The 18,193-nt window shown below is 52.6% G+C and overlaps 6 protein-coding genes across 6 annotated transcripts; 2 read left to right on the top strand and 4 right to left on the bottom strand.

Moving 5' to 3' along the window:
- Positions 1-371: 371 nt before the first annotated feature.
- Positions 372-3,866, bottom strand: A1O5_01438 (uncharacterized protein; the record flags this gene model as incomplete). The annotated part of the gene is made up of 1 exon (XM_007742055.1): positions 372-3,866. The coding sequence occupies one exon, from the start codon at positions 3,864-3,866 to the stop codon at positions 372-374; it is 3,495 nt and encodes a 1,164-aa protein (XP_007740245.1).
- A 2,297-nt stretch (positions 3,867-6,163) lies between these two features.
- A1O5_01437 (thioredoxin 1) lies at positions 6,164-6,589 on the bottom strand (the record flags this gene model as incomplete). Its single annotated transcript, XM_007742054.1, has 1 exon — positions 6,164-6,589. The coding sequence occupies one exon, from the start codon at positions 6,587-6,589 to the stop codon at positions 6,164-6,166; it is 426 nt and encodes a 141-aa protein (XP_007740244.1).
- A 1,024-nt stretch (positions 6,590-7,613) lies between these two features.
- A1O5_01436 (uncharacterized protein) lies at positions 7,614-10,262 on the bottom strand (the record flags this gene model as incomplete). The annotated part of the gene is made up of 1 exon (XM_007742053.1): positions 7,614-10,262. One exon carries the CDS (start codon positions 10,260-10,262, stop codon positions 7,614-7,616), a length of 2,649 nt encoding a protein of 882 aa, XP_007740243.1.
- A 2,745-nt stretch (positions 10,263-13,007) lies between these two features.
- A1O5_01435 (D-amino-acid oxidase) lies at positions 13,008-14,444 on the bottom strand (the record flags this gene model as incomplete). The annotated part of the gene is made up of 5 exons (XM_007742052.1): positions 13,008-13,093; positions 13,263-13,893; positions 13,952-14,159; positions 14,223-14,360; positions 14,416-14,444. 5 exons carry the CDS (start codon positions 14,442-14,444, stop codon positions 13,008-13,010), a joined length of 1,092 nt encoding a protein of 363 aa, XP_007740242.1.
- Positions 14,445-15,362: 918 nt separating this feature from the next.
- A1O5_01434 (uncharacterized protein) lies at positions 15,363-16,663 on the top strand (the record flags this gene model as incomplete). Its single annotated transcript, XM_007742051.1, has 2 exons — positions 15,363-15,471; positions 15,528-16,663. 2 exons carry the CDS (start codon positions 15,363-15,365, stop codon positions 16,661-16,663), a joined length of 1,245 nt encoding a protein of 414 aa, XP_007740241.1.
- Positions 16,664-17,441: 778 nt separating this feature from the next.
- A1O5_01433 (uncharacterized protein) lies at positions 17,442-18,138 on the top strand (the record flags this gene model as incomplete). The annotated part of the gene is made up of 6 exons (XM_007742050.1): positions 17,442-17,461; positions 17,539-17,582; positions 17,648-17,675; positions 17,727-17,770; positions 17,826-17,915; positions 17,966-18,138. The coding sequence occupies 6 exons, from the start codon at positions 17,442-17,444 to the stop codon at positions 18,136-18,138; spliced, it is 399 nt and encodes a 132-aa protein (XP_007740240.1).
- Positions 18,139-18,193: the final 55 nt, after the last annotated feature.

Here is an 18,193-nt window from a genome sequence, read left to right as displayed (position 1 = left end):
TGATGTGAACTTGATTCCATGTCGTCGAGAAAGGGAAACTGTGCCAAGACCAGCAATAAAAACTGACGCGCCCGCTCCCCCCGTTTAGGGAGGAGATGACGCCGCTTTATATTGGGTACTCGCGCTATGTGGAGTCAAACGACACGAGAGGAGGTTACAAGTACACAAAGGACAGTGGTGACACCACGGCAGATTTTGGCAGCTAGCCGAACAAGTAAGTGGTTACCGATGGCTCCAACCCATCGGATCTTTTGTTCATCTAGGATTCTAAAGGCACTAATAATACATGCGCTCTAAAGGGTATCGTCGCTGTGGGTGGGAGAAAATCGTTACTCATCATAGGTCCATCCCTAGCATTACCTCCTGCATACTTACCACACGCTCCTCGTTTCGACGTTGAGCAGCCACTTCTTCACTCCCTCGCGTAACACATTGTCCTGCCTCATTTCCTGACTCAAGGCGTCACCATTAACCTTGACGTGTCCGTCAGCGTCTCGGCCTCTGTTGTGCTTGGCCAAGTCATCGTTGACGCTCTTCACGACCTCCTCGAGAGCGCCTACCACTGCTTGTCGGCAATCTGACTGCGACAGCACAGATGTGCGAGGCAAGTCCCTCATTTTCCTGGAGCCCGAAATCTCTAACGGCAATGACTTGATAGAAGAAGTCGTGGCGGCAGACACAGTCCGGGAGTGTGTCCTGCTTTGGGCGACCGACTTGTGTTTCCCCGGCTCTGTTTCGTTTAGAACACGTTCGATTGCATCAGTAAGAGTGGTGTCGAAGTCCATAACTATTTCACTGTCGAACTGCTCCGGCTGAGTTATTGTCGACCCTGAATGGTCACTAGATGATGCCACTGAGATTCCCGGGGCGTTCTCCGATTTTGACTGGTTCTGAGCACTGGCAGGAGCACCCCCTCCGGCCCCTTGGTGCGCCAGCCGTCTCAAGGTCAGACGTTGAATGCTAAAAGTCCGAAGGTCAGCAACTAATGTCGTACAAACATTAACCCATCTTTCCCCTCCGTTGTGCGTGTCTGAGAGTGAAGTAGATATGTCATCATTTGGAGTTGGTTCTCTTGCCATGCTTTGTTTGATTTCCTCTTGAAGCTCGGGGTAAGACTTGACTCCTTGTAGAATAAAGTCTTCATGATATCGTTTTAGATAGCCTGCAACATTTGGAGTTTTCGACCCCATCAAGTCGCCGCGATAAGATTGTGAGCTGTACGATGAACCAGCTTCGTCCGCACTCGCAAATGACGCGGAACGATGATGCAGCCATGATGGAGGAGAAGAACCTTTGCCTTCGTTCCAGCCTATGAAACCAGGAATGTTTATATCCACATCAACAACTCCGTCCTTCTCATCAACGGTGAGCCGTGGTGGATGTACTTCACTTGGAAATGTGGACGGCCGGCACAACATTGCGGGGTCGCCTTCTGGACTGAGCATTTTACTCTTTGGGAGGCGACCGACTTCATCAACCATGGCTTCCAATTGGCTTGGCCGTCTGCCCTGGATTGGTACTGATCGAGGAGCAAGTCTACGGCGATCGCTCAAGCTCCCAGTAGTAGACGTGCTTGCGATCTCATTTGTCGAAGCGGTCGAGTCTTGTCTTTTGTTCCACAGTCCAGAGACATTACTGATTAACGAGCCCCAGTTCATACTCGATTGGTGAGACTGGGACTGACTCACGCTGTCTCGCCTCAAGATTCGCGCAAGGTCAGCGCTGGCACCAGTCTCTGGACTGTCCATGACTGCGCCTGCAGGAAAGTAGCTGTCATCAGCCTTTGTCGCAAAGTGCGGCACAGGTGTACCGATACCAGGCGTGGCTGTCGAACTAGTGGCATCTGTTTTGTGGACATGGCCACCGTTATCCGCTGGGGAAAACACGGATGCGTGTCTGAGGCCAATGGTAAGTTCGGCGTTTGAGAACCTCGACCGAGAGCTTCCACGAAAGGCTTGGGCAATGCCACTAACGCTCTCAGACGACGAGACGCTACTGGACAACCCAGCACCATCACGACGATAAGATGTGACAGTTCCATCTCGAGACTTACTATGAGCATGGCGACGAAGTGACCCTTCGTTGAGGATTCTGTTGAATGGCGAAGAGGAGCTTATATCAGGCGTAAGGAGCGGCGACATGACCTCGGTTGGAAGCTTCGTGATTGCATTCCGTGGTAAAAACGACGCCAGCAAAAAAATAATTCGGCGAGCCATTGATCGGTTGTCACAGATTATGACGGTTCGAGAGGCGAGGTTGCTGGGTCGAGCTTTCCCTTTATTTAAAGCTCTGAATTGTCTTCGATACCAGTCTGGCCCCAACCTTTCGAGCCATTCGGTATGATTTCCGAGAAACGCAGTCAAGAGATTGAAAAGAAAGAAGTTTTGCTGTTTATTCCCGCAGATTCGGACGAGATAGCGTGCTTCGTCAAGCCAGTGGCCACCGTTGTCAAGACCTAAGCCCGTAAGAACACGAGGAATACGCAGCGCATACGAAACTCTCCATAAAGTATGCCGGGCGGCGCGTTGTAGCTCGGACGCTTGCGCCAGTCTATTTGGAGAGCGAAGATAGACGTTACGCTGATTTGTACGTTGCTCCGAAGGACCTTTTGGTGCTTTGGCAGCGGAGGTTATCAACGCCAAGTTGACTTCCTGCAAAAGCTCGGCAATCTCGGCGCGGGCTAGCGTCTCAACGACAGCGAGACTCCTGAGAACGACCTCCCAATTTCTGACAATGATTTCGATGCCACGGTCGGTCAACTGGCTGGAAGCGGCCTCGTTGGACCACAGGTGCTCGGGGATGGCATTCAAGAATGTCCAGGACGAAAAGGAACCCGATCCTTGAGAATTTGGAGTCGATGACGGCGTAAATGAGGCTCTTGAAGGTGGGCGAACCGATGAAGTGGTCGGACGTGCGTCGCCAGGGCGGGGCAAGTAGAAGAGTAGGCCGATCGCAAAGACTGGAATCTTCTTCTCTACGAGCTTGGGTTTCTTGCTTTGCACGGGAGAGCCCGCTTGGTGCTCAGGGCCATGCGACGACAGCGGACTGATTGAACTGGACGGATCAGCAGAAGACCTTCGGCGCTGTCTTAAATCGTCCTGGGCGTCGGGAAGCGCAACCGAAAACATGCGAGTGACCAGAATAGCGTCCCGGGGCTCTGATTCGGATTCTCTTGGAGGGTTGTGTTGGCCTTGGTTGTTGACAGCAGTCGTAGCTGTCCTCGCCCGCAACAGGGGAGCACGAGAAGGGGTTGTGCTGGGCAGATTTGAGGATGGTGTACGTGAACTTAGGTCGCTCGCAGGACCTCGGTCGCCTGGAAGGAAGTGCAATTTTGTGCTAGAACCAGATTTCGTGGCACTGCTAACACCAAACATACAATCTAGAACATTGCCGAGGTGGTCCGCCGGCTCCGTCTCCTTGTGAGGGCGCGCCCAAGCCGCCGACGCTCCTGAAATGGTAGAACTTCGATTCCTCATATGTCCGAGAATGGGAATGCCAGGTCCAGCGCGATGAGGCGCTCCAGGGGCAGCAGCAGCGGACGCATTTGTGCGTTGGCACAAGTTTGGCTCCGTAGATTCGACAAAGTGGGTGTCAAAGAGCAGCAAAGGACGGTCATTCGTTCCGAAAGCATCTTGGGCGACAATTAACCTCAAGTCTTTGGATTCGTTCAGGTCGAGCCCAACTCGATCATCGAACGGCGAGACCCGGGCCGTGGGGGAGCCGTATGGGGTGGTAGGCGGTGATAAAGAACTGGCACGTCCATCCGCGTGAAATTCTGGCCAGAGCAGACTGCGGGTGTGTGTTTCTTCTGTAGCGCTCTCGAGCTGGCTGCCTCTGGCGTAGCCTTGAATCAATCTCCCCAGCATCTCGATACAGTGTTTAGAGTCTCAAATGCGTAGTAGCTTGTCGCCACATGGAGTTCAAGGCGCCGTAGGGAATTGAACCGGATGACGGGATATTGAATGGCTGCGCAGGACCGGGTTCAGAGAGGGAAGGGCAGGGACGAAACGAGCTAGACGCAGACATCGAGGCATGTTGTGAATAGCAGAAGTTGACTGCGCTTGAGAATAATGTGCAAAGGTGAGTGAGAGCAAGGAAGCACAGTGCTTGCTGATGTAGGTAGCCTGGATTGACTGCTTCTGGGCTTCCGCATTCCGATTCCGTCTTCCATTTGGAGAAGGGAAGAGAAGGGGAAGCGGCGCAACGAAGCGGCGTCATCTCCAAAATGCCAAATTACGGTGAGCAGCCAGCCCCTAGTGAGCCGCTAGCCACATCGGGCAATGCGCTAAACCAACATTGACTTCAGTCCCTCGAGATCCCTAAATCTTCCATCCTCGTTGCTTGTGTCTGCCCGGGATCAGTCCCTAGTACGGAGTTCATGCCTAGGTAATATCCAGATGCCCGAATTCTAACGACTTGGATACTTCCGAAGACCGACGAGCTGCCGTCACCCATGATTGCGATTTGTTTTCGTACACTATCCGGGGAAAAGGGGCAGCTCGACTGTGGCACACCTCTACGTGTACCCAGTACTCGGTACTACCAAGTACTTGTACAAGGACGCACTTCTCGAGGCTCAGACAGCTGTCTCGCTGTGTATCCGCTTCAGGGCGATGATCACGTGCACAGGGATATCTACGGTCTAATCTAGGTCGAGCCACGGTGACAATTACTGTACAAGCGCCCGGCCTCCAAATCAATGACGAGCTCCCAGTGTTCAAAGACCCAAAGTTGTCCATTCCACCTCAGATCGAGGTCTACTTTCGTACGCAAGGCTGTCACCTGCATGGGCACAACACCTCACCTCGTCTCCAGAATTCCCGTTACTGGGCTGCTCTTGGTCGCGATTTTACTGCATTCGCCTCGGAACCAGTCGAATCTCCCTTCCTTTTCGGGATGACCCGAGGTCTCTCGCTCTCGAATATCGAAGTATCAACAATGTCAATATCAATGTAATGTCAATATTATACAGGTCCAAGCAAAATAAAAATCAAGACGGCATACATTCTCTATCTTCTTCTCCGTCCCTTTAGTTCTACCGTACACTTTAAAGACGTTGACGGCGTAATACAGGGACGCCTAATTCGGAATCCTTTCACCAGCTCCACTTCTACATCCCACTACCAACACACTGGGTTCCTAGGCTGGCTGAACAATTGTATACATCCCTGGCCAGAAACCATGCATTTTTGATTGGCTTCGTGTCAAATTTCCCCCAGGAATCCCCATTTGTTTTCCTATCTCTACACTTCTAAGAGTCAAAAAAGCACGAAGAATTTCATGTACTCGAAGCAGTTCCCGATGTAGCAGACTCCTGCCCGTCAGCATGAGATCAGGCTCAGTTTCCTCCACCATAAAAAGAAAGAAAAGGAAAGAAAACACAACAGAAAACGAAACAACTGGAGCGTTTGAAATCGTGGGCCCTGGGGAGGGCCGAGCTCGGTCAGGGGCATGATGGACTAGTGTTTCCGACTAAAACCGGAAGAATATCTATGCAACGGAAAACAAGTACTCTACAAGTGCTCATTCCTTTCTCCCAGGACCGGGTACTCAGTACGGATACACAATTTCGTCCTGCTTTTGCGACACTTGCCTTTTTGTGCAGCGGAGTTCAATCGTTGGGAAAAAGGAAGGGTGCGATTTGACATTGGCGTTGGACGGGTACTTATTCTTCGTGCAGGCTTCAGGGTGTGACCAAACTCGACGCAGTTGCAGGTTTGCATCCGAATGCGTGATCATCCTTGATTTCTAGTTGCCTTGCCTTCAGTCATAGTTCATCATTCAGGTCCCAGGCAGAGAATCTTTTTTTTTTCTTTAAAAAAAAAATGAGCCCAGTCAAAGAAGATACACCGATATTCAGAGCCACCGAGACAAGGACAACGTGAAGAAATGGAATGGTTAGAAATCCTGTGGTAAATATCCATTCTTTTACGGTTTTGTTTAACGCGAAGCAGCACCATTTCGCTCAAGCCAGCACGCTGTTTGTAACACCGTGGACTTTTCGTCTTCTCTCCGTGCAGCTTGTCTTTCTTCATTTCCTCGTGACTTTCACCTGCGTGAGGTTGACACATCTTTCAAAAATATTGACTGGACAAAGGAACCGCGATCGATACTCGTTCGAAAGAGGTAAGGTGCGGGTCTGGTGAGGCCGTAGAAAAAGGATTTACAAATTCTTCCTAATCGCAGCCTCCAGAGCATGTTTGTTGGCACCGACGACCTCTCCGACCTTCTCGCCATTCTTGAAGATCATGAAAGTAGGCATGGCGCGCACGCCCAGTTCTTGAGCGACGTCGGGGACCTCGTCGACGTCGACCTTGTAAAAATCCACTTTATCCTTGAAGTCATCGGACTCGGAGAACTTTGCGACTTCGGGGGCGATGACTTTGCAAGGGCCACACCAGGTGGCGAAGCAGTCGAGGACCACGAGCCTGTCGGCGGGGGCTTGAATAATGGAGGTGGTGTAGGAGGATTTGCTGTGGATGGGGTTAACACCGTACTTTTTTGCAGGCTTGGGAGCATTGCGAGCTTGCTCCTCACGCAGCTTTGCTTGATGATAGGCTACGTACTCTGCAAGGTTGTGGACGACCATCTTGGAGGACGAGTGCGAAAAAGGTTTTGAGGGTGTGGTTGAGAAGTAACGGGTCGAGGGAGTTGTTCTGGTTCGAAGTGGAGTTTTGAGCGTGAGCGACAGGCGCTGAAGTGTGATGGAGGAGGAACGGATTGAGGCGGCCAGGGTGAAGGTTATATACAGGGAGAACTGCGCAACGCAGGCGTGAGGCTGAGGGAGTCTGGAATGGGGGGGAAAGCGGGATGGATGGTAAATGGTGAATGGTGAACGGTGAATGGTGAATGAGATAAGGAGGGCAAGGAGGGGTGATGGTGGTGGAAAGACGAAGATGAGAAAAGATGACGCGATTAGAAATCCAGTTCAACAGGCGCCCTCGTAAAATATTTGAATTCTGCTAATTAGTGAAGCACATACTAGGCACTTCTCGTAGTCCCCGAAGCCGCGGCCATGAAACGGATGACAATTCCATGTTGACGTCATCTTTCCAACACGTGACATCCTGGTGGCTGCTGATTGCGGTATTTGATCTCCCTTCCATGGACCAAGTATGTACTGTACTTGTTACACAAGTACCTAGCTACTGTACTGTAGGTACACAATCTAACCACCCTGCTCCCCATTCTGTGTACAGCTGTATACCTGTGGTCCAAGTCAAAAGATGCCAAATCACCCAGGATCCGGCTCGCTGGAAATTGATACCGCTAACTACCCCTTCCTTTGCTCGCAAATCAATTGCTTTGTGGACTATATACCGCTCGCGCCCCTCGACCAGACTCTCCCCGCTAATGTGATCCAATTCAAAATCCGCCCACAGAGATAGAAAAAGCCTTATGTCCCCCAATGTGAAAAAAAAAAAAAAAAAAAAAAAACCAATTTTAAAGAGCGATCTTGGGTATCAATTTTGCGCATCGTGAATGTCGTAGGAATGTCCTGACCAACCGTCCTGACGGTATTCCCGCACCTGCCAGTTCTTTTGCTGCCGCGGGCAAAACAAAGAAAATGGACAAAGGAAAAGAGATATGCGTCAGTGGCTGGCACAGCCTTGTTACTCTTTCGGTAGTCGTGTGGGCTGTTCCCGTCGGGTTGGTGGTACAATCTGGGGCAGGCTGGCATTCGGCGGTGCACGTTCGGATTGCGTCGACGACCGCCGAATGTCCAGTAACCGCGCACTTCCAGCGCTCATATGCCTCGCATGCCCTTTGTAATCCACACTCCTTGCTCGCAAGAGCGTTGGTTCGTGTAATTCCGTTCCAGCCGCCTCGCCTTCTGCCAGTTCCCCCTCGTCCTCCACATCCGAGCTAGCTCTTCGAGATGTGCCTGTGTCGTCCTTGCCTGTCTCCTTCAATAATCCTTCCTTCGACCTTGCTCTATTAGGCTGCCGGACCACGGTAGCTTGGCGCCCAACGCCGGCGTGCCATGTCTCATCTCCACCTGGGGCGGCAGAGATTGGAGGGATGTTGGGAACGGGGCTTTGTTGGCGTTCTCGCTCGAGGTCGATCACATTACTGCTTGCTCTTCGACCCGCAGAAGCAACCGAATCTCGCCGTCCACTCGAGCCCGGAGACAACTTGTTGAGGTATTCATCGTTTGCGAGGTCATCATCCTCCGGTTCGAAAGAGCCAGGCATGGATTGTGGCGGAATGGAAGATTGGCTTTGTCGAAGCGGGTGGCTCATGCCGCCCGAATGCCTCTTGGGAGGTTTGCCTGACAACCAAGATCCTTCGGAGTCAACTGACGCCAGTGATTGGGACAACACCAGGCCGGAGGTTGTCCCGCTCATCTCAATGTCAATACCTTGAGCCTGACGAGCTTCAGCTGCCCCACGATCCAATGCTGCATTGCTCGAGCTGGTGGCGAGACTTCGATTATCCAGTGTCCCGGACAGCGAGTGTCGCGGTTGCCGGGACGCCTGACCAGCTTGTGGACTAGTCATCACTTCAGGAGACTGAACACGAGAGTCTGGGGGCGAAATCGGAAGCTCGGGCAGATCCTCCCGAAATTTCGACATGGTTCTTTGAGGAACTGAAGAGGAGTCAGATCTGCGAAACGTTCGAGGAACCACCACAGGCGGCGGCTGTTGCTTTCGAGCGGCAAATGACTCGCGTGATGTGTTCGAGAACTCCGAAGGCGTGCTTCGACCGCGTTCAGTGTTACTGGTCTTCCGTCTCCCTCCACGTCTGAAAAAGCTGGTCCAAGAGCTGAGCTGTTGACTGCTCTGGTCCGAAGCGCGTCGATCAATCAATCCATGTTCGGGAATGTCAGGTGTGAGTTCACGAGCCAACCCGCTGGTTTGAGACAGGCTTTGGCGGTCAATGGGTCGTTGCACGGGAGAAATGGGAGGGGATATTGTGGTTGCCTGGGATGCTTTCTGCTCGATCCTAACTTCGGTGGGGGGAACCGTTCGGAGAGGTGATCTGACGGGCACCGGTGGTTCTTCTTCCTCTTCTTCGTGGAGAAATGATTCTTGTGTGAGATCAATATCTTTCTCATCTTCAAATGGATTTCGAATATACTGGACCGGGCGAGCCTGTGAGCTTCCCGGATCACCGAATGGATTAGTCGGTTTGTGTGTAGGACTTGGAGGCCTTCGTGCCACGGCTGCTTGTGATGTTTCTCCATAATTGCCAAATGTTGCACGACCTCTTCTTTCAGCGTCTTCACCTACGCCTGTCAGATCACCAGAGGCATCATTGACCCGGCGACCACGCAATTCCTCCTCCCGTTGCCGATCAGCCTTGCGCTGAAGCTTTCGCTCTAATCGAGCACGGTCGGCCTCTTTCTTTCGTTCTTTGCGTCTTCGATCTCTGTCCATCAACTCCCTCAACCCTCCTGCGTCGAGCTCGTCCGCCAACTCATTTATCCTTTTCTTCGACGAAGGATCCTCCTCCTCTATAGCTTGCTGAACGGAAGGCTTTACTCTGGCGGGGTTTTTTCCAGCCGAAGGTCGAGGGCTTGCCACGTATGTAAGCGTGGGGCGGGGGCTCAATGCTGCTAGAATTCCAATCTTAAAAGAAGCTTGATTGGCAAAATCTTCAGACTCTTGTATTGTTTCCGGGAGCGGTAAAGACACTTCTGATGTGGGCCGTTGCAGTCTCCTGTTAAGGTCGCCAGGAATCTGTTTAGTGTCTCGTCGTAGTGGCCCAGATCCTGAGTACGTGATCGGCCTCTTCAGGGCTTGGATCGGAGAGCTCATGGCACGCACCTCCCTCTCACGAGCATAGTCCTCAGCCTTTCTCTTACTCGACTTTCTGCGATGAAGTGTCGGATCGTATCCTGGACGCCTCGCTAGCAGCGTGGGAGCCTGTGGCAGTGCCGTGAAATCTTCAGGGCCAATACTTGTCTGTGACATTGGATTGTGCGAATAGATATCAGTGCTTTGAATGCCACCGCCTCCCCCGTTGGAGCCTTTTTGGTAGCCGAGCGACTCGCGTCCAGGGCCAGTGATGGGTAACGTCTGGGCCCGAGGGACGTTTCCGGGGTGAGAAGGGAGCCGCTGTTTCGAAAGTCTTCGAGGCTTCTCGTCTTGACCGCGCTGAGTCGCTGTGTGGCCCATGGTCACGAATTCTTGAGAGGAGCTTGTGTTTCTTTTGGCGCGGAGATCTGTCCGTGTCTTTTCCAGAAGAGTGTGTCGTCCTTGGTCTTCGCCTTGAGTTATCCGGCTCTTTTTGCCTCCCCCGAATGGCCAAAAGCCCATGCTGAGCCCAACAGTAGCAGATCAGATGGCCGGTGGAAAGGGACGGCTCAGTCAAGGGACAGGGCTTAGTCGAGGCGGAGGTTCGCAAACCCTGATTAGAGACATCAACCACGACCCGGACTGGCGAACAAGACAAATTGCAATGTCGGTATAAGGAGTAGGGCGAGGTCAACCGACCGTGGCACAGACGGATTCCGGAAATGCGATGTTGTTATTTCGACTTGGTTGTCATAGGGGCGGCAAAGCCACACGGTCGCGGTCGCAATGCTTGCTTTTCTGGAAGAGGGGGGGCAAAGTGACGGGTTCTCAGCGAGTCGTGACAGGCAGAAGGACGGTTGGCCTGTCGAGACGCGAAGCTGAGGAGGCTGGATTCGATGGGTTGAGATAGAGTAAGTGATATTCTGGACAATGGAAATAGAGGGCCCGCAGTGTAGAGCAGCTAGGAATGAGCGTGAATGAATAATGGGCGGAAAACGTGGTAGAGGAACGAAGCGAGGCAACTTGGACGCAGGTGCTTTGCTGGATGGCGAGTGGCTTCAGAGCAGCGCACAGGTGCCAGTGACGAACTGTGACGATGATGTCGAATGATGAGCGAGTGGCGGGCGCGGCAGCAGCACAAAGTAGGGGACCGACCTGGTTACCGTAGGGGCATGCAGGTGCTAAAAAGAAAATGAACTGGAGGCGAAGAGTAAGTCAGATTTGGCAGCTTAAGCTACGGACTATTTAGTCTTGTAGGCGGGCTGCCATGGTGGACATCTGCTCGGTGTGCTACTGAGAAATGTTAGGCGATCGATGCGGGCTGAAGTGGAGCCCCTGATGCCCATGGGCCATGGCAGACCCGAAGCCCACAATAAGCCTAGGGAGCCCATCCACCCTTAACCAAAAGCCACCACAGCTGCACCGTTTCAGGGAAGGAGGGCAGGAGGGGGTGTTGGGTTTTCTCACAGGCACCCACCCGCCCTTAACAAGCCACCAGCCTGCCCTACCAAGTACGCCTCCTCCTCGCCTCGAGACGCATCCATCACCAGCTAGGTAAGGAACAGCGCCGGAGCTATCGATGATCCTCTATGTTTCCAGCCAATCTTCCTTTCCGGAATGATCAGTTGAACTTCGATGCAGATCAAGCGTGGGAAAAGGCCTTTTGCATCACAGCTCCTGTTGTTTCAAGCAATTCCATCAGAGATCAACCTCATCTGCATGAAGCGGCATCACAACAGATCTGGCAGCTCGCATTGGTCAACCACCATCATTCGGGGGATATTACTCCAATCATTCGTGGCCGTCTGTGCCGACCACTGCGAGGGCTCAAAGGGCCTTTCTCACAGAGACGGTCTCAATCCTCTCGCAGCTTTGCTTCAAGCTAACTTGCTGCCAGGAACCAGGGTGCAACTGTCTCTCGTCGAAACCGGACCCGAGCTTCGATGCCAAACTGCCCATTGGAATACGGTGTGTTGTCAGCGAGAGTCTACGCCTTTTGGTCAGAATACGAGGCTCGGTTCCCGTGGCAAGGGTGTACGCGACGGGAAGGCGACAGGAGGTCAGGGAACGTCTTACTGACATGCAAGGAACACAACAGACATTAAGGCACAGGTACAACCATCATCCAGCAGTGTACGAAGCCATGCCACGAGTCACAGCAGTTATTCCTGTCAGCGTTCTCCCTGCAGCGAGAAAGCCCCCGAGACTGTTGTGAGAGCGCGGGGCTGGAGAAAGCCAAGTGGACAAATCACGAACCCTCTCAGCACAACACGCCCTCAATCGCACTGCGCCCGTGGTGACTCTCCAAGGCATGGATAAGAATGAGTCCGAATGATTCTCGACCCGTGCTGCCAGCTTGCATCACCGAAATGCACAGTGGTTCCTGCTTTCATGTCTCGATGACGTTCACCAAGTGTGGTTGGTGGCTGCAACGTTGCTGTATTTCCTTGCTTTCCGTTCCTGGCAAACCTGCAACGGACCTTCATAGCTCGACAAGACCGTCCAGGTACCCGAGCCAAGTCGCCTTGCCAGGTCAAATCGACCTCCAATCCCTGCGCAGCGGACTCTGGCTAGTTGGTAGCGAGTTCATGGATGTGGCGTGGATGGCTGGGTTCCTGCATCTGATCGCTTCCTTTCCAAGCGCATGTCTCAGACTCGACAACCCTGCTTCGAGACACCGGTGATCTATTTCGGATATTCTGACCAGTAATCGCTACCACTTGCCGTTCTTACCGGGCCCTGCCTGCACACTCTCACTGCCTTGAAGCCAGCGATATTAATGCATCAATGCGAAAAAGACCAGAAACTACAGCAGGAACGAAGAAGCAACCAAGAAGACAGGAATCAAAATCAAAATCTGGATTGAGACCCTTCTGCTAGCTAACGGCTGTGGCGCCTCGCCGCCGGAGCATTTTCAGCCGCCAGTGGCGCCGCCCATGTCTCCTGTCGGCAATCTCTTGATTGGCGAGTCAAGTTACGGGCCTCAAAAGCTTTGCATTTTGTGAACCCTCATCCAGCTGGCAGGCCACCCTACAACCATGCTGCGTGGAGAAAGCGGGCTTCGGACCTTGTGTAGCATTATCCCTCCTATAAAGTACCTAGAGTACAAAGAAGTCGGTTGTCATGCATTTAGGTTGATCAGTTAATCTGCACATGGAAATGGGACCCTTCAAGACCATTGATCGAGACTCCGGCAATGGTACCGAGAGGAGGGCGTGCGCGTGGTCCAATCTTACTTCTACTGCTACTGTACTTTCCGCTGTACCCTCAGAGCCTGGCCTTATCCTCGAGAGCTTCGTCCACCAATTTCACGGCTGCTTGAGAGCAACCATATGACGACTGATATCCGGCACCTGGATAGCATTAGCAATCAAAGTAGTAATATCTGCCTTGGAAAGTCGAGTCGAAACAGAACAAAAATTAGGCATCTCGTGGGGGAAGGACAAGCAACGATCAGGTCGAAGAGATTGACTTCAATTGAGGTAGGCAAAACGACGGGGGAAGGCCACGGCCATCACTTACCGCCTGCACCATAGTTGTGTACCGTCCAGACGCCGTTGATTTTCTCTTTTTCAATTCTAGTTCCTCCTTCCCGCACGGGTCTTAGCCCAACGCCGTGTCGAATAATGTCGAGGTGCTCAATGCCCTTGCCGCCCGTCAACTCGGGGCAGATGGCGACACATCGTTTCATGATCCTTATGGCGAGATTCGGGTCGGGCTGAGATTCCCAGTTTCCCTTTTGATAACAACCGCCCAAAATTGTCCCGCCACCGGCAGCCCGAGTCATAATATAGCAGGCTTCATCTGGACCGTCATCTGTCCCGGACGTGGCATACATCGCGGGCGCCGGGTTCCTGACAATGACAATCTGACCTCGAGCAGGCACAACCGACTTGTCTTCAACGCCACCGAGTTTCGCCGCCGAAAGTCCGGTGCAGTTGACGACAAGGTCGGCTGGGCGGCCTGAATGATGGACGCCAGGGGCAGCAGCATCTGCGATATGTTTGAACACCGCTCGTTTGACAATGGCACCATTCTTTAGACATTGGGATACAAGCCAAGGCAGGTATATTGCAGTGTTGATACAAACTGAGGTGAAGCACGTGGCGTTGTCGATTCCGGCCTTGAGCTCCGATTTGGGGATCTCGCGGAACTGATCAAAGCCGTGTGAGTATCTTGATTTCGGTAAGGGGAACTGTACAGCAACTCACATCGTCGAAGAGGGTACTGAACCATGGATTGGGACTGACAAGGTCAGCAAACCAGGCAGCCGTGGCTGAGGAGACGTCCTTTTTACGATTGTATATTTCTGTTCTTTGGAAGTGAACACCAGCTTCGGGATGGTTCTTTGCCAAGTCCAAAAACGGTTGCCAGGTATTCCTATCCCACTCTTGCGCCGGTGTCCCCTTTGCCGACACCCTTTTTGTCTCGCCTGTCAGTGAAGTGTGACAATTTTGCAAAAAGGTGGGTATCTCGACTCACGGCATATAGTTTGCGCCAGCCCAAGGTGACGCATATTCGATGTCATAGTCTCCCGGCATGTGCTTTGCAGCAATTGTGACCTTGTACCGCGGATTCTTGGACAACAGGAAGGCTGTGGTCAGACCAGCAACACCCGCTCTGTAGAGGTGTTAGGCTGCGTTCGCACTGAGAAGCTTGAGTCACTCATGCCTACCCTACAACGACAATGTTTTTTTCACCCATTGTTACTGGTCAGAGTGCGAATGAATGGGAGGTCCTGAGAGTGAATGGGCAGGCAGAAGGGCCTGGTGGTTCGGATCGTATTGTTCGGGCGCCCAGTCAATGGGATGGACCGTGAATGGGTGAATAGGCCAATTCTGCCGCACTAGCTATTGCAGCCTCACAATAAGGTAGACAATATAATGGATGAGGACCGCAAGTGAAGGTTTTTCGTGGACTGCGGCTCCAAGTCTGCTCTTTAATAAAGTGGCATCTCCCGCCAACAAATATCATCTCTAGTATACTCACAGGGCGTCCGACTTTCAAGCGAGAGACAGACACATACGGAGAACGCAGCTTCACAAGCTTTTCTTTGCAACTTGAACCCCACCACTCTCTCAGGTACAGGTCTCTGTCGAGCGACGATAACACGCATAGTGGGCTTATCAGTTGGTGTCAGTCGACCTCCTTGCTTAGCCCCTCCTTCAATCCCACCTATCGCAAGGCAAGTGTTGGTCTCCCCGGAACCCCGAAGACAGGCTAGTGCTACTGGCCCCCTAGCCTGTTTACCTGCCTGGGCAACTTAGGCGGTGGTTGCCAGTTCAGAAGGTAAGCCGCAGCGGACCAGCCAAACAACGGGCGGTGTTTTGCGTCGCCCTCCGTGCAGCGTGGCTCCCCCCTTGCTGGCTTGGTGCCCTCTCCAAGCCCCGTTGCGTCCTCCGGTGCAATTGGGAAAGACCGTCTTCGTCCCCCCTAGTTATTGCTTGACGTGGTGTCTGAAATCATCCATCAGAGAAAGCAAGCCCCTAGCAGGCGACCATTCTGTCGATTTCAACTCTGCCTCTTTTTGCAGGCCCCGTCATGTCATTGTGATCACCCAATACCTCTTTCTCCTCTGTTTTATTTCTTCCAAATGCTTGGGTCAATGGATCTGGCTCGACCATGGCTGACCATGCATCCACGCAGCTTCCCAGCATGGTTCGAAAGCCCAAGGCTGTATGGCCGGGTCTGGTCAAGATGGGTATGTATCAGAAGCAGATAGCAGGCGACGGTATGTACTCTTCTCTCCTCGCCTCTCACGTTCGTTTCAACCTGACTCGTTTTCAGGCAATTGTCTGTTTGCCTCTCTTTCGGACCAACTCTACGGCACGCCGGCAAAACACCCCGAAATACGTGCAAGCATCATTGACCACATGCGGACCTATCGACCGCTGTTCGAACAGTATGTTCACAAAGATGACGTGCAACAACGACGTACTCTCCGCTCAGCCACAGTCGCTTCCCGTCAAGAGCCGGAGGACGCGTTTGAGGAATATTTGTCTCTCATGTCACGCAGTGGGACCTACGGCGGAGAGCCTGAACTGGTAGCATTCTGTCAGGTTTTCGACCAGGATGTCACAGTGCACCTACCACGTATCAAAAACTTTGACAGAGACTCAATCCTCTACAAAAACGAGCACCGAGTGGACCCTGATACTGTGCCACCACTTCACATTTGCTACGGCGGAGATGAGGTCACGCGAGCACACTACGACTCAGCCCGAAGCAGAGACGGTTCCACTCCAAGGCACAAGAACAGCCCTCTCCTCAAACCTCAAGACACCACTCGAAACGCCCTTGTCGGTTCTCCATCCTCGCCACATCTCCTCCTTAGTACCAGAGCGATCCGGGGCAGCAGGTCGGAGTTCGCGTCGGAGTTCCTCCAGGACTTCCTCCAAAAGAGCAAGAGAGATGTCGAGAACAATCTGGACCAGCTCAGTGACAAATATCGCGCGCGAAGTCCTTCTGTGACCTCTTCTCAACGTAGCTCGAGCTCAAAGAGATCATTGGACGAGGATGGAGAGCCTGTTCGTGCAAGCAAACGGGCAGATCGACGGAAAAGCACCAGACGACGTGCAGACATGACTCTTGCAATCTCCGAACCCGACAATGATCTCTCTCCGCCGATGGCAAATGACTCACCTTGTGCAGATACGCCTCCAAGCACACAAGAAACGGAATTATCATCAGACAGTCCGGCTCAAGAGAACAAACCCGCCACGATCAAGGCCGAGCCCCTTACACCGGAGGAGGAGAGCACTAATCTTGAGACTGTTGCCGATCCTGCGAAGCCACCGACCAAAAGTCAGCCTCGCATCTCACTCAATCTCGTCGCCAACAAAGCAGCCGCCGCTGTCTCAGAGTCGTCCAGCTCACGATTGATGTCGGTTGCCGAGAGGCCTAAACCTACATTGCGAGCATAGGGATTCTACTGGAGTACAGGTTGAGATTACTTGTCCAACAAGTCTTGGTGAGGTGTTCTGCATAGCACGGGTTTGCACTTTTTGATACCCCAGCATAGCATAGCGTCGGCGGCACATGGCAGATTCCAAGAATTTCGGTCCGGAATGGACCATTAGAGACCAGACCGTGATTGATATCACAGATGATTTATGATAAACGGTCTTACATTATTAGAAAAGCTCATCACTCGAGGTCACAAGGTAAAGGGAAGAGCGGCTCATTGGAATTTTGCTACCAGTCTTCCACCAGTCTGGCTTACAATTTGACTCGCAAAGCGGGCAATATGAGCTAATTGAATAATAATTGAATCCAAGTTCGAATATCGGCTCGATCATTGTGGTGCCGTCTGGTCGGCCGGGGGAGCTGGGGAGGATCTCGTTGGTATTGCGGACCTCGAGTCGAAGGATTTCGGCCAAGTTGGTCGCTTGGCATACGTGTGGGCTGCAAGTTGCCAGCTTGCCAGCTTTGCCTGTTCTACGTAAATTAAAGAGTTACCTAGTGATCCATAATCGCCGCTCGGCAGCTTCCCCTTTGTTGTTCTGCCTGCGCAGCGCAGTTTGGATTCTGCTAACTCCACGGACGATTCACTTCGAACATCCTCCCTAAGCAAGAATCCTTTTGACAATCCACGAGACACCCTTTTCTATCTCTGTCTCCTTGAGCACGTCCCCTCAGCTCCTAACTCTGAGCAAATCTCCCACGGGCGAGCCTTGTTGAAGTTGCATTTCAACGGTCATCATGGACTTCTCCAACATCTTGTACGTTTCGAGTCCTGGGCGCATGCTGCCCGCTGCTGGCAGGTTCTCGAGAACCCGTGCTAATTACAAACCTACAGTCGGCTGGTTAACCTGGTTGTGGGGGCGATCATGGTTCTTGGAGGTATGAAAGAGTCCAATTCCATCAGCGGCGCAGCCACCAAGGACGCGTACTAACAAAGGCGACAGGAATCAGCCAGTTCTTTCCCATTGGATTGTCGGTTCTGTCCTCCCGTTAACTTCTGCGCGAATACTAAACCTACGACAGCCGAAGTATCATCGTGGGCATCTATGTAATCATCTTTGGGCTGGGTATGAAACAGACCGCTTCAAAGACCTGCTCACAAAATATTGACTGTACATGCAGCTGTCGCCGGTCTGGAAATGTTGCCACAAGTCCCACCATACCTCCCCAAATACGCCAGCTTCCTGTTTTCCTTCCTCGGTCGCGGCATCTGTCAGTCTCCCCTCGCGATCCTTTTCATTGGAGATCCTAACATTCAGCAGTCTACATCTTCGTTGGCTGCATCATCCTTGAGGGACACGTTTTGCGAATCATTGCTGGTAGCATTGTTGCCGTCATTGGCGTCGGTTACTGTGCGCTGGAGTTTGCGCCCTCGATTGAGCCACCATCCAACATGCGGGACGCCGATGCTGGCTGGGGCGCTGAACAGGTCTAAGACTGCCCGCCTGCAAGTCCTCGGTTGAAGGAGGAACGGCTATCGACACGGTCGA

This window comes from Cladophialophora psammophila, assembly GCF_000585535.1.
Source record: "Cladophialophora psammophila CBS 110553 chromosome Unknown aczJe-supercont1.2, whole genome shotgun sequence".
Lineage (NCBI taxonomy): Eukaryota > Fungi > Ascomycota > Eurotiomycetes > Chaetothyriales > Herpotrichiellaceae > Cladophialophora > Cladophialophora psammophila.
This window is presented reverse-complemented; position numbering and strand designations above follow the sequence as displayed.